The sequence below is a fragment of the Hetaerina americana genome, unplaced genomic scaffold (genome assembly GCF_022747635.1).
Source record: "Hetaerina americana unplaced genomic scaffold, ioHetAmer1.1.p SCAF_1, whole genome shotgun sequence".
Classification (NCBI taxonomy): Eukaryota; Metazoa; Arthropoda; class Insecta; order Odonata; family Calopterygidae; genus Hetaerina; species Hetaerina americana.
This window is the reverse complement of record NW_027286069.1, coordinates 60,850,921-60,873,542: the sequence shown is the minus strand read 5'-3', so window position 1 is coordinate 60,873,542 and position 22,622 is coordinate 60,850,921. Positions and strand designations below refer to the sequence as shown.

Sequence of the window (22,622 nt, the reverse complement as noted above, 5' to 3'; positions counted from 1 at the left end):
CCAACATTTTTAAGCATGTTCTTTAATGCTTCAAAACATATCACAGATGGTTTGCGTGCATCAGAATATTTCACTATTAATTGCCAAATCTGGAAAGCCACATACAATTGGTGAAGAACTCATCTTACCGGCAGTATGCGAAGTCCTGAGTACTGCTATGCATAAGGCACCATAAAATACAATAAAAATTATTTACCTAAGCAACACTTCAGTTCAACGATGAACAAATGAAATGGCCGAAAATGAGGAAAATATATTGTGCAGCATCCTGAGAACAACAGAATTTGCATTAGAGTTGGACGAGTCAACCTTGCCAGATAAGGAATCTGTGTTCTAGCATACGTGCGCTTTATTAAAGATGAAAATCTACCTCAAGAGTGGATTTTTGCAAAGCAATTAGAAACGGACACTATGATGGAGTCAATATTTTGTATCGTAAAGCAGTTCTTCAGGGACAAAAAATCCACTTTCTAACATACTTGCTGTTGCGGCAGACGGAACTCCGTCAATGACCGGTCGTCACTATGGCATACTTGAGAAAATATGTGCCAAATGTTTTTACTATTCATTATATCATTCGCCGACAACATCTAGTGGCTAAAGTACTGAGTGATCGCCTTCACAAGTTCTAAAAACACTGTAATTACACCGATCAACAAAATCAAAGCCCATGCTCTTAGCGATCGACTCTTTCGAGAGTTTTTGATGAGAACGACGAAGATTTCAAAGGTTTGTTACTACACACGGAAGTTCGTTGGCTATCAAAAGGCAATTGTATAAGGCGCTTCTATAATCTTTTAGGCACTGTCGTGCAGTTTTTTGAGGAGAAAGATGCTTTTCTCACCGAAAACCTTAAAGAGATTAGGAGTGATGTTGCATTTTTTGCTGAACTACTTGCAAAGTTCAATGAAATAAATTTACAATTGCAGAGAAAAGATACTAATCTAAAGGCAAAATCTATGGGTACTGTGTTTATTTCCAAATTGCTTTTATTTAAGCGCAACACAGGGGGCACCGCGAGCTTAATCTATTTCCTTCCCTGCATAAGCTAGAAGAGCAAGCTGGTATAGGTGATGATGATTTGAGAGTTTTTTGTGACTATTTAGCCACCTCGCATAAAAATATGATGCAGCGATTTGAGGATCTTCTTTAGTTGGAAATTCCAGACTGGGTGATAAATTCGTTGGTAGGCATATATTGAGGAAGTTGGAGCAATAGAGGAAGAATAAATTGGACTACAAAATGTCGTTGCATTGGAAACAAAGTTTATGAAAAATTATCAAGAGTTTTGATTACAGGAGGTTTCCGATCGTTATCCTGCATTATGTATGGTGGTTAAAAAACTCCTTGCATTTCCGACTTTATATTTGGTGGAACGTGGTTTTAGTGCTGTCATACAGCTTATTTCCAAGCAGACTTCAAGTTTGTGAACGTAGTAATTTAAGACTCCTGCTAAGTGACATTAAACCGGACTTTGGAAATCTGGTATCAGGTTATCAACCCCATCAATTCCATTAAAATTTTATTTGCTGGGAATATGCTCTTAAGTTAAGCAATAGTATCTCCTTAAATGACTTCTAGACCATGAAAAACTATAATCAATAGTCACGTAACTGTTTAAATAATTTTAACAAAACATGATTGGGTACTCTATTTTTATAAATTGAAAATATTCATGCCATAACATTGCTTAATTTAAGTACAAAAATGGCATGTAAACTTCTACAAAAAGCTTTCTTAAAATTATTTGTTTTGATAGATTTTTTATGTTAAAAGTATATTCTCCCCTTAGTTACTTTTATTGTGTATTAATTCTTTTGCATAAATGTGATATGAAAACTATACATCTATTGGATTCTAAAAAACCATTTTATTAGCCATTGTTTTTAATTTAATAATTGCAATGTTCCTCATTTGGTTATTTTGTTCTATGATTTTGATTATTATTTTAAAGCTATCGATTGAGGGGCGTTGAGTATAGGTTTATGGATCCGAGGGGGCGGTGGCTCGAAAAGGTTTGGGAAACACTGGGTTAAATTATTCAAAATTCAAGGGATTCAGCGCGTTACATAGGAGTCCTCTGCCTCCAAACTGCGATACACGTTTGATTGTTCATTGCTCGATAACACTCAACACGTTTCCATCATCGCACAGTTGGGCATGACTTTACCATAAGAGTTAATGATGTAGGTGTGCCATTCACCTCCCTGGGCTTCCGGAGAACCCAAAGTTAATATTTGGAAGTTCACGAATGGCATTTAATTTAAACAGAGTTCAACGCGGCCGGTACTAGCTTAATTTTTTTCTCATAATACGGTCTGGGTCAAGTGTGTTCAGTTCAAAGGAAACAATGTCGGTGATCTTATGTGCACCGTTAAGGACACAATAGCTCACTTTGCTGTGAAAAATTCGCCCGCGTCGATCCTCATTGTCCGTTGGCGTGAAAAATGTCAGGATATTCTGATAAAATGTGATGTTTCAAAAAAAAAAGGGAAAATAGTATCTTCGACTTGACGATCGCTTTGAATCTACCGTGTCGTAACAGTGCCGTAAAGAACAGGAGAAATAATAATTCGAAACCTCAAATAATCCATTGCAAAAACGTATAAAAATTAAAATGCACAAGTAAGTTAATACATGAAATAATGGTGATTGCTAAATGCATTGTATTTTCTCGTTTCACAAACAGAAGATAGGATGTTAGTACAGCGGAGTTCGTAAAAAATTCACCATAGCCCAATGAGTGAGTATTTTGATATGTCCCTTAAAATACTAGAACGCAAATAAATAAAGTTTGAAGACGTGGAAGGGAATAAAAATCTCTCTCTTTAACTCTTCCTCACCCTTCAATAGTGTTAGTGAATTTCAATCGCGTAAAACAAACCAGGCCACCCTCTCACCTGCAGGTACTTGGTCAACAACTTTCTTATGCATGAATGAAAAGTGTAGCATAATGGCCATATCGGATGCCTAGGACCCTTAATGAATGTATTATACATTCCTATGAGCACCAGAAATGAAATTTTCCATACGCCTTCTAGTATACTATATATGTGTTCTCACGTTATTTCGAGCAATAAGAAATTTGATTATTACGAACTGTCAGCAGCAGAACAATATGCACACTATTACTGATATACTTTCCAATACTCTTAAGTTAGTATTTAATTTGCATTCCAATTTAACATTATTGGCAAGTTACTTAATATCAAGTCTATTATTATGAAGGAAATCAAGGCATCTCTTTCGGATGTTTCAGTGTACTAATGACTGATTTTTCAAACTATTCTAACTATATATCCATGAGAAAAACGCCTACCTGTATGTTGGTACGACAGTGCATTCAAGAAATTGTTCACAAGCGCGCTATCGGAAAAATTCTTTCGCATAATAAACAGTTTTTGATAGCCATATTTTTTCGATTACAAAGAGAAAGACCTAGAAGTCTAAATCATATCCGTTATGGGAAAGTTTCTATTATTCCCATCAGTTAGAAAATTACTGTGACCTTTAACACCAGAATTTTAATATAAGTTCTTTGGGACATAATACGCACAAATATGACGTTAATTTGAAATATCTGAGGGTTTGTTTTCTTTTATCATTAAGTCGAAATGGATGATCAAACATGCTCACCTCATTAGCTCTGCTCACACTGACAGAAATCCTACTTGGAGAACAAATTCGCTACATTAAATATAAAATAAGATCCGGCAAACCTTCAAAATTATCCTATAGCTTGCATTGCTGGAATTTTTATGTGGTATTTCAACAGTGCAATAAAATGTCAGTAAGCCACAAAATACAAAATATATTAGAGTACAACGCCGTAAAACGAATGTGATAATTCATGCATATTATACATAATCCTTAATTGATCTCTGGAGAAAGATGATACTAAAGCATAGGAAAGTTGCGCAAACTGAAATTAATACAATATTTAATGCATGCCAATGGTAAAATTAGTCTTATAACAATTATGTTACAATGTTTATTGAAACCAAATACCTGAAGACATTTTTATGTTTATTGTCAGCTCTTTCAATGGCCACAACGAGTACCTGCACGTCGACGACGGACCAATTCAAGACGACACCGTTCTCACCTTAGATCCTGAGACTGGCAAGGTTGTTCACTCATGGGGCTCCAATCACTTCTACGTGCCTCACGGGCTGACCGTGGATTCGGAGGGGCAGGTGTGGGTTACCGACGTGGCCATGCACCAGGTGTTCAGGGTGAGTGGACCATATATGAGGTGTATTGAAATCGGGTACCTGCAACATTCAAAGTACAAGGTTGTATTCATCATACGTACTCATCATCATTAACTCATAAAATCCGCTTTAATGGCCAACATTACGCCGTCAGTTTTCCCCAAAAGAAGAATTCATTTGTAAAATTGAATAATAAATATATTCTTCTATTAAAATATTTAAAAAAACTGGAACTTAAAAAAACTTAGAACCGGAATTTTCCGATTACGATAGTTTTATTCAAATAGTCAATGTCAATGAAACGATTTTTTTCTTGGGAGGAATATTACAGCGAAATTATTTTGCTTGAACCTATTTTGCCGAGAAAATAAGATTTGCTGTCTTGTCTAGTACATGAGTAACTAAAATGACACAGTTTTGTGATTGCGTAATCTCTACGCATAAATATTATTAGTGAAATCAAGAACGGCCATCCCTTTCGATACAAACAGAAATTTGTTCATTATTTTCTAGTTCAAAAAATGAAATAATATAATGAGAGCGAGAAACTTAATATTATTATGAACAACGCAGTAAATCTAAAATTGATAGTTATGGTAACTTTATAACCAAAGAATCGTAATTTTACCCTTGAATTACTGAAAATATGTACTTTTCTCATTACATAATACAGTATGTTACGCTTTGTAAACTAGAAAAATAAATTGCTGAAATTACTTCCTTCACCCTGTAAGTACTGGTCATAAAAAATGTAAGACCAAGGGATTGGCGACTGGGTGATATTACCACTTAACTTTTTCTAATTATATGGTAGCGTATAAAATTATATCCCTTTTCTGCTCATCGCTCTGCTTTCCTCTCAGTACGAACCAAGTCACAGGCTTCATGCAGCCATCTGACACACTGTATACTCTGAATAATTGAATCTCCTTCAGCGTTTAATTCACTATAAGATGAACAAATGGAAATAGAGGCACATGATCCACACACATTGACCATTCTGCCGGATAAAATTGAAGCCAGGATGGTTGGAGTCACAGATTTGACAGAGGGCACACCCCTTGCCCATGTGAGAGAGCCACCAAATTCATTCACGTGAAGGACTGACTACGAGCGAAAAATAAAAGAAATAGACAGAAGATCCGAAGATAAATGTGCATTATAGTGTCTTAGAAATTCTGGACAAGGTTTTAAACTTCTAACATGTCCAATTAGAAATAATAAAATTTAGTTTTATTTCCAAAACCTCATCCTAGATCTCATGAATAATACCATCACTTTACCCACCTTTTCTCGAAACGATTTTAACTCTCCTTTTCAAACCAATTTACTCCAATAGAGCCTCTTCAGCCCACGTCGCACGCCTTTGTAGATGTCGGCCGTAGCATTAATCGGCGTCTACGGCGCCTGTATGTAGAACTAAGTACTTGAACTGGTGCAATGGTCGTTATCATAGCCAGGATGGATTATAACTGTCCATAATGATGAGGAAAAATTCAACTTGGAACTTAGTTAACATATCCTCAAATGTTTTGTAGTTCCGAAAACACAATTCTGTTTTTTCCAGTTCCCATCTGAAGGTGCATCAGTTCCAACCTTGACATTGGGTCGCCGCTTTGAGCCGGGGAGGGACAGCAGTCACTTCTGCCAGCCGACCAGTGTGGCGGTCGCACCGGGGACATATAGCACGGGCGGGGACATCTTCGTCGGAGACGGTTACTGCAACTCAAGAGTGGCCCACTTCACACCGAGCGGTCGCTTCATGCGTGAAATCAAGGCGAGGGATGAAGGTAAGAATTGAACTATGACCTGTTTCAACTGGCATTGTTTAATCGAATCGCGTCGTCGAATCGAATTAAAGATTTACGAGGCGCTTTCAAGTGCTAATTTCACTCAATTTTTCTCGGGACATAAAATATCAGGATAGCGGGCATCTAACCATGGCCCAGGACGGCCCTTAATGCGGCCCAACAAGCAAGTTCAAAATAACATAACTAAATAAGTTTCCAAATTTGCCAGCAACAACCATCAAGAATGAAACATACCCAGAGTATAATTAAAATTAAGATATCTAACGAACACTTTACAAAGCTCACTAAGAATTGTAAATACTTACATCGTACTAGATTTCAATGCGATAGGTTTCTCTCAAAAATAGTGTGAAATATCGTGCTAGTATTATGGTAAAATATTGTTAATGAGTTTTTATTATTTTGATTGGTATTTTTTCTTTAATCGTCATCGCAAACACGTACCATGATCAAACTCAACCTATATATTAAAAATATATGCACAACTTACGATTTTACTCCAAGAGCGCATGCCAAGAAAGCAATCAACCATCCTTTTTCTGGTTAATATTGGTATTTTAAGCGATTCCTAAGAACATTATTTTTCTGCCAAAGAGGCCCAGAAAACCTCAATGATTGGACACCCCAAGAGCAAATAAAAATATGTGGTTGAGCTTAAAATGCCGAGGCACTTATTATGAAAAAAAGATAAAGATGGATACCCCATACAGTGTATAAATTTCTTATAGCATCTGATACTATGAGAAGCGTTTCCAACACATAAAATGGCATCGCTCAGCACACAAAAAGAGCGTGGTTATCCCTTTTCTTCCCTTACGTGGCTTAACACCCATCGGAAGTCATCGTCAATTGAAGGAGGCAAGCAGTGACGGTGTTATGCATGGGAAAGATATTTGTCCGTGGATGTGACAGCTCAAAAAGGATGAAAATCGTGTGACAACGACCCAAGAAATCTCCACTATGCACATGCCGATTTTTCTCCACAGAAGCGTTCTCAGCGGCCATTGAATCATAGGGTAGACGCTGTGAAGATTGAGTACGTTTACATTGAGATTTTTTTGAGAAGTAATGAAAGTTTCAAATTTCGAGTGGAATTAGTTAATCAGAAAAATATTAAGAGCCCCCAGAACTTGAACTCACCTCGTAAAATAATAAATAACCAATGCTAAAAAAGGAATTGGGGAAATTATGACTATTAAGGTAATTTTAACATAATTTACATGCAGATAGTCCAGTTGAACTTCTCAGTAAAGAGGAGACTCCATTAGACGGCGATTTTTTAAAGGTACTAAAGCTTGGATCACAACGTCAAAGACCTGATGCTGTTTAGAAAAAATACTTATACCTAACCTGAATGGTTGTATTTCGCGAATATTTGGAATTCTAAATGCAAAAGTACGTATCGTTCTTGTGGTACCATTTTGTTTTGATAATTTAAAAGAAACCATGCTCTCTCTCTCTCTCTCTCTCTCTCTCTATATATATATATATATATATATATATATATATATATATATATATATATATATAAAGGGAAAAAGATAGAGCAAGCACCTGCTCTTTTATGAAATTAATATCCTTTGATTAAAAACAATCGCACTTCAGGCACGGAAGATATGTAGAGTAGGAAATTTAGTTCATTTTTTGTGAATTCTCGACTTGCTAAATACTATGAATGAATAAAATTAGGCCAAAATTGTCAATGAAATAAAACAAATACAAAGTATAAAATATCTTCATAACTAAGTTGACTTGACTTGGAGTTTGTACTTCACTTATGGAAATCAAATGACTTTTTATTTCGAACACGAATTGCTAGACTTTTTATTGCATGAACAACCAAGTGAATGATAATCTCAAATTGATTACCAATGCAAAATAAAATCGGCGAGCGTACACATACAAGTAGAAACCATTTTCGCAAAACAGATTCACCTCTACACCTAGGCATCTCCCAGTTTTACCCACCCTTCCCCCGGCTCTCTTGACCTTTTCAAACATTTCCTGAAAGTGAATTAGGGAAAAGAATATTAAAATCCCGACGCAAAAGAGAGGCGTCGAGAATTTGGCAGCTAAAAAACATGTTTATCACGTGCACTGACGTCATACATGTCTACGGATTCCAGGCAATTTTCGCAACACGCAGCTTATGGAGCTTGGCAGGTTCATTGATGTGCTTATACGCATGAAAGCGCAATGGGGAAAATCCGGGCACCAGAGCTTGCTGGATAAGCTCCTTTTGTAATCACCGGTGGTGCTATCATCGGCAGGTGACTTTGACACACGTATACGAAGACAGGGGTTTCGAAATCCCCCTGCAGCCGACCCTGTATTACCGTTGTGTGAGAGACAATGTGGTTAATGCCCGGAGAGGGAGGAAAGAGTGATAAACCAAAGGATTCGACCGTCCGGAAAACTGAAAGGCCGACCATGGAGGTATAAAACAAGAGTGTCCGTCCCTAATGTATCTCATTTCCCTTCAGGGATATGGCCCGGCTTCAATGTAGTGCACAGCCTAGCACTCTTACCTGGTCCCGAGCTGCTGTGCGTGGCCGACCGAGACAACCGCAGGGTCGCCTGCGCTCCTGTGGAGCTCCGGCGGGCGGATATGCTCTCCTTCCATCGTCATCACATCCCCATCGAGTGGAAACTGCCGCACTTCCGCTCCCGCACCAACAACGCCGCAAGGAGACAGCGGTTCGACGACCCGCTTCACCCGGTCATCGAAATCATGGCACCCGGAGGAGGAAGAATCTTTGCGCTCTGTCCCGCTGGTAACTGAATCCGCCACTAACAACATGTTTTCATATGCCTCATTTGGAATCTCCCGACTGAGTTTTGGGGTTTGAGGGTTTTTTCCGTTCAATTATCCTTCCACAACTGCTGTCGTGTTTCAAAAAATGCCAGATGGTTTCGTCCCTTTTTCATTTTCTGAATTTCCAGAAATTGTTTTTCTCATTCATCGGAAATATTTGACCTCGCTATTCAATATGATCACTTTATTTTATTCACAATGTCGGACTCTCTCTAGCGTGTCTCTTGCTTCCAAATTTTTCCTCTGGTCATTGCCCACGTTTCGGATCACTGGAGAAGAACACCGCATTATTCTGTTATTTGCATGAGTTACCGAAAAACTTTTCATATTAGAGACTGATTGTTTATATTATTAGATTTTGAATATTTCGGAATGACTTCACGCCTTGTGACATTCTTTTTTTATCAATTGCTGCTCCTTTTTCCAATAATTAATGAGCTTCCACCTATTTCAGTTCTTGATGGTCCATTTTTATATCTGTGTGGTCATTTTCTTTATTTTTTACTTCTTCACATGTTGAGTTTCTGCACTTTCATCACATCCTTCGAGGTTAAAACATTCTATGTTCCATTCTCCCTTTTATTCTAACACAGTCTTTGCAAAATTTTGATTTTTTTCCCGGTGAATGCACAACTATTGCTTTACAACTGTGATTAAGGGATGGGTTTTCGCTCTTGGCCATCGTTTTAGCAAGGATAATAACGCAGTCGAGTGCTGTATGAGAGCCATTGCATCCTAAAAATGTTTCGGCCAGGGAAATGTGTAGGAGTTTTTTTAGAAGTAACATTGGCATTCTGAGATGAAAATTTTCATGCATAGAAAACAACCTCCCCTGAAATATCAATTTCTCTTATTAATATGGATTTGAAGTCACTCAAATATACCCCTGAAACATATCCGTTTTCGCATCAAATGTCAGTTTTATTCCGTTCTTATCATACACTGGGTTAGGAAATAATGTTGCTCCACTTGCAGTTCAGAAAAAACGACCTACTTTTTCGTCCAATTTTTTCTCATATAATCCCCGATTGTCTCATTTTGCCCGTTTAAACAGGCCAATCCGCTTCAAAAGAATTTTTTTAACAATTTTTCAACTTCTATTCGGAAGCAGTATTGGATGGCACGGATCATAATTTATTGACACATGAATGATTAAGTCAAGATAAAACAGCCAAGTTCATCCAGGGGGTTCTCCAGTGGTGTACCGTGAATTTATACTTTTTTCTAATGAATCGGAATTTTTTAAATACAACGCGGAATACGGGGAGGAAAATTAAGGATATAATGAAAAGTTTTATGCTAAAATGTTGAGTATAATTCCTCTTAAATTTCGAATTTTTAATCGCCTACCTCCATTTTCTCAAAACTTTCCTCTGCCCTCAGGACAGGGCACGATTTACGAGTCAATGCTCTTTGTCCTAGAAGATTTAAAGAATAATACAAAGGGAATCCTAAAATACGTATCCAATGGTGGGTGGCCTTATTTTGTGGAAGCCCTCCTGTATAACGATGAGTACAAAGAAAATAATTTGTTTTTCCGAGAAGAATGAATTTATCTCACGGCCAGGTGATGATACTCTGTATCGAAACCGATTGCAAATAAATTTATATTTTGTAGATAAATGAAGTATTTTCTTCCCTACTCATCCAAAACTACAACAATTTGGTTTTGGAAAGGAAAAATTACCGATATCTTATGAATTTTTCCTTTGCACAGCTAATGGTATAAAAATTAGTGAAATTCTGTGATCGTGTAACCTAAAGAAAAACGTTAAAATAATGGGCGTCCAAAGTTCCGCCGCCATCCTATTTCATGGCCTCCTTCTCTCCCCTGTACGTGCAGATATCTTTTTTGGATGGCTTCTAATGCACAGCTAATTTTAGACGACTCTTGAACTCAGTATACATGCACAGTACACAAGCATATCTCAAATTTTTGTTCTTTTACTTTCAGGCGATAATGACACCATGTACGCTGTTACTGGGCCGAGCGATCCTACAATATTGGAGCCTCATCCAATAGCACCAACTGGGATCGTAATTCGACCGTCGGCAACATACATCGATACCTATTGGGGCCCGTCTTCGCAGGTGAGAGACTGTTATCAGCTTATCGCAAGAACTTAGAGAAGGTGGAACGTATTGATGCTACCTTTATATGAGAATATTCGAATCTGACGGGATAAATAATTTGACGAAACATTTTGTAGGTAAACACCGTTTCCCTGCCCTTTTTTAATTCAACAGGTTCTTATTAACTAATGAAATTTGAACTCCACACAGTCAAGTGCGTACTCAAAATATGATTTATTCATTTACTAATAGATTTCATTTATTTATTTATTTTTGTAAGCAAAACTACCATTACTTATTAGCAGTAAAATAGTATTTGGACAATATTACACATATTCCTATTCTTTCCAGTTAAACTATGCCTTAAAACTTCTACTCTAAGAATGAAGACCGAAAGTGAACAAGATTGCCTGGAATATTACTTGGATTCACTATTATAAAGATTCGGAGTGACATGAAACATATGAATTTCAAAAGAACTAAAATGCGATTCCCGAAAATTTTACCAGTTAATTCTCAAATACCACTACTTTTGAAATATCACGAATTTTAACTCTTGACTAGTAATATTTTGATTTCAGGCATTCCACCTTTGCCCTTGTACTCCGTACTCAATTTAAAAAAACGGAAACTTAGTTGCAATAAAATTGACGTAAAGCCGTAGACGTAATATTAGACGTGGACATTACGTGACGGCTGGGTAAATTAATATATACACAGGGCCGGGTCTAAGCAAAATAATAATTTGGTATTATTTGCTAATCTAATGTTTAAGGTAGGTAGTGTGTAGACACACCGTCTAACCACCGCTAACCTTCTAAGAATCGCCTGGCCTAGCCTTCAACCCGACACCCTTCCCTACAACGAACCCTTCTTATGCCCGCAAATATTCCAACTCTCTTCATTTCGACCAGCATCCCTGTCTTTTTCCAACTGCTACCTCCCTTGCCTAAGGTGTTACCTGATTGATAAACTCTCTAATTTCCTTTCTTTTTGTGATCTCATTAATGTTTTGGCGTCACTATTGCCTCTTCCATTTCAAAAACCAAACAGTTCACCCCCAAATTTATAATTAGCCCTCATTTTGATCCTTATCATGATGATTCTAAGGACCACTTTTACTAAGCTTGAAATCAAAATGATCTTTCTTTTGTCCTCACGTACGGTTGTCTTTCCCTTTTTTTGGGATAAGGACTAACACTGATCTCACGTAATCTTTCGGCCCAATTCCTTCCTCATAATTCTACGAATTAACCCATCCCAAAACCTTCCTTCCATGTTTTCCTAGACCCTTAAAGTTACAGTTATCTTTACCAAGTGCTTCGTTCAATTTCAATTCCCTTAATGCCTTTTCTATATCGAAATCAAGTATTCTTCGACCTAAGCCATCTCTATCTACGTTATATTCTCTTTCCATGTCTAAAATTACTGGCCTAATATATTAGTCATACGGATCCTTTATGCATTATTTCCATAAAACTCTAATGTTGCCTGCTTCAATAACTTATCTCCTGTATCTTTAATAGTGTGCACGGATTTTCTCTTCTTACTTACTGATAGATTTTTCACCTTTCTGCGAACGGCACCCATTTAACCCTATTATTGTTAACTCTTCATGCCCTTGTGTAGCGTCCTAAACAACGATGATATCACCATATTTGTTTACCGCCTCACTTTTTTATTTATCTTCAGGTACTTTTTACACTTCATTCTGTATTTATATCCTTCGATTTGTTTCTTATATCCTCTATTTCACTTAATCAGTAAGCTATGGCTTCCTCATAGTTTTTCTGTTAACTGTTTTTATACTTTCGTTCCTTCTTAGTAAAATATTATATCAATTCGTATGTTTTTAAATAATAATAAATTCAAAACAAACAGTAGCACTAACTTGCTTCTAGCGTTCTAGTTCTAATACTGACTACAGAAAATCACAAACATGTGTCTATCCTAAATGAAGGGTTACATGAGTGATGTATTTTCGTTGAAAGAAAATCTTCTTCAGAACGAAATACATTGAAGAAACGAAAACTTATAAAGATTAATCTCAAACAAAGAATCCCATTTTAAATTCTCTGTGATGGGTCTAGATTTCCACAGCCTAAACCAATCTATTTGATTCGTCATCCTACCGAAACCGCCGGCGGATCTGGGAACATGGGGAAGAAGCTTGCTTTCATGGCTGAGTGTGTCGAATTCACACACCGTAGGGCTCAGGATATTATCAAATCTATCTGTATCCAACAAAATCAAACATCGGTTTGATCATTGAGGATATAAAGCATTCTTAATCTAAAATCCTTACTTTCAAATCCTTGAATCTCCCGACAAAAAGTATCTAGAAACCACATTTCCATATGGGCCTTTATTGTTTATTACGCCGAATTTTCACCGCGGTTTCAAATTAACTTCGATTAAAGAAACGGAGAAAAGTGAGAACCACTAAAGCAAATATAAAATTAAAGCACGGGTCAAAAAACGTTAACTATAGTACTTAGGCATTGTCGAACGTCATTTAGCTTCTCATTACTGTTTTTCTCTAATTTTTCCAACTATCAGGATTCCTTCACTGCACCGCATGCCATTGCAATATCCCCGGATGGCAAATCTCTCTACGTCTCGGAGATTGGTCCCGACAGGGTATGGAAGTTTACATTAAGAAAACAGCCAGGTAAAGGGGTAACGGAGCAGCCAAACCAGGATAAAAAGCACGAAGAAGGCTCATCGGCTTGATCTCGTGAACACCAACCATCCGCTTCATCATTTCCCTGGATGGTTGCAACTGAACGCACCGGACGGACTATGAGTAATGGACAAAAATTGAAAAAAAAACCATCTGATTAAGAAAATACGAATGGTTCACGAAGATTGGATTGACTAAAGAAGATGCGAAGAGAGATGTGGTAGGTGCTTGAGAAAACTTTATGTATGTACGTCGATATTGTGAGATCTAGCAGGTGGGAAGGCATAATTTTTGATGGTTGGTCTATCGCAACATATCCAATTTTGAAATTTACATATTTTTTCCTCAATTCGCACTTAGTTAATGCTACCGTTTTAAACTTTTACTGTTACAAAATCAGGGAGGGAGGATGAAATTTATGATATTACAAAGAAATTGAATTAATTCGTTCCAAACTATTCACTAAGCTAAATTCCATATATTATTGCACGTGTGCGCTTTTTAAAGGCTTTACATAATTTTGCATAAATTAAATACTTGTGATGCACGCTTTGTATAAGGGTTGGGGCGTATGGAGGGGACATACGGGGAGCAACTCCACAGTGAATAAAACCTGAGATATGTCAAAGAGTTATAATAACGCACACACTCCACAATAATATGGAAGGTTGATATGCAATGCCTCTATGAGGCGTTTATGCGTACCCATATGGAATGGCTGAATTCTCACGCCTCTGCGAAAAAAAGACCTCTGTTTTCAAATATGAACTAAAATATTAAACACGCATTGATGCTGGTCAAGCATTTGATGGAATATACCCGTCGTAGTGTGATCTAAAAATTTAACAGAATTGCGTCCCTCAAGATAAGGGTAAAAAAGAAACTTAACCCTTCCACAGTAAAAATTTTATATTTCACAACCATGGTTTCGATGCTGCGCAGCATCATCAGTTATTCGTCCCTCAAATTTCCACGGCCGGAATCTGTATTGTATACACCACATAGGACGCGTGAAATCTATGTAATCGTCCGACATATTAAAAATTGAAAAAATATACATATGTGCGTTTATACGTTCATAACGGAGCAGCCAAATCAGGATAAAAAGCATGAAGACGGTTAATCAAAATTTACGTTTTCCCTGGAGAGCTCCTTCATTCAAGCTACAAGTAATTCACCATTTCGAAATTTCGTTTTCTTAGGCCACCAATCAATGTTGTCTTCATATCGAAAATAGAAGTACTATTAATTAAAAATATGTAAAAGAAAGCGGAAATCAGCATTTGGCACTGGTAATTCGTCCACCTAGAGAGGAGGTTGTAAAACTGTGTGGTTAATGCTTTCCCGGTGAAAGGTACCGAAGGATAATGGCATAAAAATTGTCCTCATTGAACGTTCAATTGATAATAAGTTAAGATTCATGCTCTAGACTTTTGCTCAATTGATAAAAAATCAATTAATTGAAGATACTGTAATATCAATGATATCAAGTGCATAGGAGACAATCGATCGAAAAAAACTGAATGGTTTCCTATGTGACTGCGCAGGGGTTGGTGTTGCAGGAGTTTCTCGTGGATGACGGGCATAGAGCTATAGGAGGGCAAATTCACACCTTACTTGACTAGTAGGTGCCTCACAACGACAGTAAAGTGGATCGACCCGCTCTCCCATAACCTCTTTCGGTCTGGCGGACTCAGTCATGATGTGCGTTACCGGCATAATACCAACGTATTAAATCTAGAGTAATGAAAAAATAAATGCTTGTTTGGACAAGTGGAGGATAATGTGTTCCTTTGAAAGAATCTGATTCATTTTGGACACTTAATGAAATCCAGTTTTTTCTCGTTTAGCCGATTTGATATTTTTCATTCCAAATGCCAACAAAAATTGATAATCTTACTATATTTTAGTGTTAATTCCTTGAATTTCTATCCCATTCTATATTAGAAATTATGCATGTATGTGTGTTGTTAGCACTTCAATCTTCAGGAAGTATTCCCAGAGCAGGTAGGAAAAAGCAAGAATAAAGTTGTTCAATCTGTTAAGTGGAGCTGTAATTTGTCACTGATAATGTATGCGTTAATGAATTATTTTGCGAGTGAAACGAAAGAGTGGACATGGTCTTTTTCAAGGGAGGTGTTGGCAAAATACGGTTAAGAACCAGTAGTCTAAAGAGATGAGCCTGTGGATGAGGATGGCCAAGCTTTGCTAATGAAAGTAAGAGTAAGACAAAGAGTATAAGTTAGTACTGAATTGAGGATTGTCTTAAATTAACTGCAGATGCATAAAGGTGTAGAAGAAATACCTATTTAATTTTATAAACATTCGAATTGCAATAGAATGTAAGCAAAAATTATGCAAATCTATATCCTCTAGCGTAACGCTGACATATTTATGAAATAAAAGGCTATGAGCAATGGAATTTAATCTAATTAAGAAAATCTAAATTAAAAAGCTATATAACGCAAAAATTATATAAAATAATTGGATTATGATGCGTACTGGGGCTTAAAACCAATTTATTGATAAAAAAATATCCCCCGATAAAGTAAATTTAGGTCGATAATTCAACCGCAGTTACAGCCCAGATTGATGCTCCCTGGATTATTGGAAATTTAAAGATATTAATGCTTTCGAATTTTATTAATTCTGCCTGAATTATAGCTCTCGAATCTCTTCATATTGATTCAAAAGTTATTTAATATCTGAAGTTTCTAGAACGCCAATATTAATAAAAACAAAGGCTGAAATCATATTCGCACGGTGAGAGGTATTTTACTATCTTGTCCTATGAACTAGATCAAAGGCAGGAAAAGGAGCCTGGGTTTTCGAGAAATGTTTATGAAGCCCTCGCTCTGGATATTTCCCTCTCTTTGATCCGGTCCATAATGAACGAAAAATTTACTATCCTCATTGTATCGGTGGTTTAGATTGACTATAGCACATACCTTGCTATATAATGAGTTATTAGTATCCCAGTTATCTCGCAATTACAGTCATAAACAATTCAATCAACCGAATTTTTAGTGCAACAAAAGAGGGTTTACTTATAAGGAATACCTCCAATGATAAATTGGAAGTAGTCTGAGCAGTTAACACTTTGTTAGGAGGACTCAAATTCGTTTCAGGCAAGCAAAGATAAACCAACATGAGCCTGTCGAGTATAAATTATTACAATTACTATTATCTCTTACAAAGGTTTCAACCAACTTTTTTTGTTTGTCTGAATAATAATTATTTTGGGATATAATTGAAATTATTAAATGAAAAGCATGCTTCCAGGTAGTGCAAATTGTTATTTGGTAACAGGTTGGTTGGGTTGGTGGTTAATAAGATCCTTTGCATTGGTGAATTTAACGTTAAAGTTACAGGACAAACTATGATTTTTTGAAAAATCAGGAAAATTACGGTAATCTAACGAAAGGAAAATTTTTATCAATAAATTGGTTTTAAGCATCAGTGAGCCACATTCAACTCAACTTTTTTAACATGATACAATGTAACCGTATGAATTGTTTGAAACTTATCATTCCATCATAGATAGAAATATAATTTTCCCTTTCTGGGTACGTAGTTTTTCGTATATTTTACGAAACATATATCTGAGAATAGGATAACGGGCTGCGAAGCAAACAAACATGGAATGATACGATGTGCATCCAGAAAGTCAAGTCTACATCTTGTCCATGGATAATGAATGCAGAAAGAGTGGAGTGTTATCATTCAATTCATCATTAACAATGATTTACTCATTCGGTCTTTAACCATGGAATATCCAGTATCTAAACAGACCATAAAATCCAAATTATAACAGAAAAACGTTTTAATGCAAGATCATAAGGACAAATACGCGGCTTAAGTAAAAGCTGTGAGGTTCAATAAAAACAACTAATAAATTGAATACGTAAGATAATATAGTCTCGCTTCGGAAGTTTTTTTCTCGTTTTGGAAGACAATTTTATGCAGTTCATTCCAAATGAATCTCTAGAGTGCCTAAAGTAAAGCTTTGTCCAATAAGTCAAGTCTTTTTCACTCAATTCATCACATGCTATTCGTTCTTCTGCATGAATTAAATCACCATTTGCTGCAGGGATGTCGTGACAAGTGATCTTGTTAAGAGAATATGAATAGATGAAACCTAAGAAAATGAATAAAATAATGGATCTCATTTTAAAATTTGAGAGTAATTTATGTGATTTTACATTAATGAAAAATTTAATATCATATGAAATACAATAAACAATAACATATAGTATACATATATAAAAAAGAACAATGTAACAGCCATGGTGTGCTGAAATAGTTATTGGCCCTTTGCCCAATTTGTGAGTAAATCTTTGAGGATGCCACATAGGTGACGATTACTACGTTGAAAATATCTACGCGGAGATTTTGAAGGGTTTTCTTACATTTCAACTAATGAAAATGCTATTAAAATTAGCTGTAATAATACCATTCTGGAGTCTAGATTGTGCTAAATCTGATGATAGGAGTCGCAAATGATATTGTACGATTTGAATTTAAATTGATCAATCGCACTCGACCATTTAACCTTTTTTTGGCTTAATATTGAATGGAGTCACGATATATAGGTAAGATTATTTATCTAGTACGATAAAGATAAAAATCTCTTAGTCTCTTATCCAATCACCCAGTCATCATTCGAAATTATACTTTCTCAGGCGTTAGAAGTGATTGATGTATCGAGATATTTATTGCTTACGAGAATATCCTGTTCTAATGAGACATATATTACTGCGGGTATCCAAACGCGTCCAAAGAAAATGAAACTTAATTCATCACCAAATAGAAAATATTAATAGCTGAGAGGTTTAAGATGAAAAAAAATTAGGTAAGCTTAAGAATTCAAGCTTAGAGAAATTATTTGCACCTAATCTTGCTTCGTCTATGTGTCGTTCCTTATATAATTTAGATAGCATCATTGTGCATAATAAGTAGCCAAAACAAAAAAATAATACATCATGCCTTTTTTGAATAATTGAGGAAGAATTAATAGGATAGTTTAATAATTAAAATGAATTATCTTAATATTAAATGAAGATTTTTTCAAATCTAGAGTTAATTCATTGTAGAGAAATTCATTTAAAAAAGGCTATTTTTTTAAATCACGTACACGCTCTAAAACTATTTGATCGATGGGCATCTATGTATTTTATTTTTTGCGGATTGTCAAAATGTGTATTTTGAAAAAGAGTGAATTTAAATCATGCAAGCATATACTTTCATAATCATTTCCTTCGCGTACTTTTTGTTGTTACGCGATTGTTGCAAATCCGCTGGAATAATACATTTTAAATGACGACGGAAGTAAAGAGTCTTATGATATTTTTTCAAACTGTTCAGAATTGAAAAAATACCGAATTGTTTCAACATAAAATCAGATATTACAAATTTGCACACACTCATAACTAACTAACATCCCTGAAGGGCTTGTGCGGTCCCGCTTTTTGAAACAACGTACAGTATGATGGTGTGACAATACCGTAGATCGCACATAGCTCCTGAGCGTAGGAGTACGAAAAAGGCTCTTTTCTGAAAACCATGCCTCATTCCTCGAATTCCTAAGATTCATGAGGAGCATGAATTTTGGGGACTATAGCATCTGAAACATTTACCCAGTTTCCGCATCTGCTATACACTCGTACCGCCTCACTAACAATCTAATACAATCAGATATTAAAATATGGCTTGTAGCAAACGGGATAGTAAGAGGGAAAATGTTCAATAGGCGTCATCTCCTGAAATCCTAGATCCACGAGTGTAGATGGACAAAAACTTATGCTCTAGGAAGTCCAAAGTCCCTTCATAAACAACTATCAGAATGCCTACATTCCACACCATTTCGGCGGAAAGAGAGTGAAAGGCACTGAAGAATGAATCAAGAGCAGGTTTACCCGATGGCAAACAAATAAGCCCAACCCTAATTAGGCGATTTTTGAATTTCTATTTTTCGTCTAAATTTTTATGGAATATCGGGCACTTTAAGGCAATAAGCGCGCCTAGATCCTATTCTGCGTAAAAATAAGTAGATTGAAAACATTCAGCGAAACTCTTACCCCCACCGCCCAAACTCTCGCGTGCAGCGCAATTCCACCGTGTCAAAAGTCGTGATCCCCGGGTTCGGTTGGGTCCTCTGGGATGCCAGGGCACCATCCCCCGCCTCCTTCCACATCACGGCCTGGCCGTGTGTGCGTGCAGACGCCAAACCATGATAATCAAAGATGCTTCAGCAATCCGTAGAAGTATTCTACCCCCGGGCTGAAAAAGGGAGAGTGGTAAGATGGTGTTAGAAATCGCTGGTTTAGCAATAGGAACTGACGTGTAGCTCTTAATATTGTTATCGTTACTAGCTGAAAGAGTGGGCTTTCTCTTCATGCGCAATGGATGAAATTTTAAGTACAAGTAGAGCAAATTTAAAAACAAATCCGATATTCAAGACGACGTCTTTTATGGCGCAGAAAAAATTATTTTAATAATTAAATGCATCTTAATGGACTTTTTCACCTAGCCACTGCTTGGGGAAAATATTTCGTACTCCTTTCTGAATACTTTAGCCCACTGGTTCAACGGCTTTTCTATGTGCATAGAAATCTTTACGTCATGTTTATTGACATTTCTAGTTAAAAATTTCTCTCAAGAGATAGTTACCAACAACGAAGTTACGCATACGGTGAATATTCGTAAATGTTCAACTAAAGTATTTATTGGACAAGATCCGGCGGAGGAGAGATTATACTATCAAATCTATGTTTCAAGTCAATCCCGTTTACAATACGTAAATTTCAAGCTAAATGATTGGATTCGATATAGAAATAATATCGCCCAATCACGTAAATAATAAATTGAGCATTTAAGTGGTTATAGATGTAGCTACTTTAGCAAAACTGAGCAACAATGTCTTCTCTAATCTGAAAATCTAGTCCCAAACACTTACCCTTTGAAATTTGATCTATTTTAAAACTGTGTGCCTATCTAATCCTAACACTCGCCCAATACTGATTTAAGTGTTTTCTCATATAATTCAAATTTGAATATAAAATTAATTTTTTAAATAAATCAACTTATTAATCTTTTTCACGAGAAAAGAGTATACGGGTGTATAGACATGGGAAGAGCTAGACAAAAAATGAAGAAAAAGGAATATATATATATTTATTCTAAATCAAGAAACTTCTTATGGAAAATGTTTAAAAATATATGCATATATACTAATTTGTGATCAGAAATAGATCGCCAGTGTGAAAAACAATAAAGTTATAGACAGTTTTTATCAATAAAATTTACTATATTCTCGACTTTTTCTCCATCATTTCAATACCTTGGTCAAAAAAATTCTTTAAAAAACCTTTAGATTAGTGAATACTGGAGTTTTATGCTCGCATAGAAATAGAGCATGAACAAGAACCGTTACAATGTTGCTACACCTGGAATGTTGGAATCACGGTAATGAATGAATGAATACATTTTAAAGTTATCAAAAATAAATCTAGATTACAAGTACAGTCTTGTACAGTCCAAAAATGCACTAATTGAATATCTGATAAATATTTCAGTCGCACATTTCAATAACTGGTTTCTAATAGAATACCATTGCAATACTCGTATATACTTAGAAAGTTCTGGTATTAGACCCATACACGAGTATTATCGTATTTGATTATTGAACATAAAAATTTACATTTTTTCAGAATATGCTAAGAGCAATACATTCATTATTTAATCTGGAAAATAGATGTAATTTCCGAGCAATATATAATAAATTGTGTATATATATAATATATATATATATATATATATATATATATATATAATTATATATATATATATATATATATATATATATATATATATATGTGTATTTATATGTATGTATATGTATGTATATATATGCATATATATAACTACAAACTCAATAAACTATAGCACTGATAACAATTCGATTCGTAACAATTTTACTCGTGAAGGAATATCTATGGAGGTCAGATTATATAACACATTGGATTGTAAAAATTCAAAGTTACTTTTGAGGCATGCAATTAAAAAAATGCGATTTTTTGTACAACTCCTGATTTTAATCTTTGGTTATGGCAGAATTGAAACAATTTCAACTGTAATCTCCTAAGAGAATCTTTTCTTAAGTCTTGATAAATCGTATAATACCCAAACGCATCTCCAAAGCAGCCAACCAAAACGATGTCTAGACATGTTAAGGTTGAGTTCACCTCGGAACTAGTTCTACGACGTGTGAGTTTCTTACACCTACACCAAGAGATCTTTTACCCAGTCCCTTCACCTGCGCCGCCTGCAGCTCCACAGGACGAGCTCGCATCAAGAAAATGAAACAGCTTGGGTTAGCTGGGATTTTCCGACTCCAACATCATGGTTCGATCCAGGAACCCAGATACATATGATCTACCCATTAAGCTACCAAGCGGCCACCTTGACTGTAAGTTGAATAATCGTTTGTATGCAATTTACCGATTGACTGTAAGTATGACCATCAGCCGCCTGTTTTCGAGCATGTAAGTGACCGAGCACAATCTTTTAGTTTGACTAAGCATGAGTCAGAGGATAAAAATAATTTTGTTTCAAGTTTAAATGTTTACCATTTGAGAAAAAATTGGATGTCTACATGAAAACAGGGTTCATAGGTAAGTGTGGTTGGAATTTTTTTCATTTTTTCGTGGCAACAGTTTTATATCTTCATAGCCAAAAACGGTTGAACTCTTACGGCCACATTACTATTTCCAATACTAAGTATATATATTTATAGCATTACATTTCTAAAAGACTTCTGGAAAAACTACTATTTGATAGCGTTCAAGGGACCCAATTAAATTCGTTAAAAATATCCAAGCCTTTGAGAAAGAAAGGGCATTGAAATCAAATAAGGACGTGGAGATAGTTGAAATTCTCGCGGAACTACTGAAGGGTTAAGGAAAACGCAGAAGGTAAATATTTAAGGAATATCTCACTGATATTATGAGAGAGGAATTTGACTAGAA

General features: G+C 35.9%; 1 protein-coding gene across 1 annotated transcript in view; it reads left to right on the top strand.

The window, feature by feature from the left end:
* The window catches only part of LOC139692321 (peptidyl-alpha-hydroxyglycine alpha-amidating lyase 2-like), a 36,606-nt gene extending 15,713 nt beyond the window's left edge, over positions 1-20,893 (top strand). Inside the window, exons 3-7 of the mRNA XM_071590440.1 lie at positions 4,037-4,235; positions 5,782-6,004; positions 8,509-8,799; positions 10,795-10,931; positions 13,473-20,893. Of these exons, the coding sequence (XP_071446541.1) occupies positions 4,037-4,235; positions 5,782-6,004; positions 8,509-8,799; positions 10,795-10,931; positions 13,473-13,646 (1,024 nt within the window). The 3' untranslated portion in view covers positions 13,647-20,893. The remainder of the gene's footprint in view (positions 1-4,036; positions 4,236-5,781; positions 6,005-8,508; positions 8,800-10,794; positions 10,932-13,472) is intronic.
* The last annotated feature ends 1,729 nt before the right edge of the window (positions 20,894-22,622 follow it).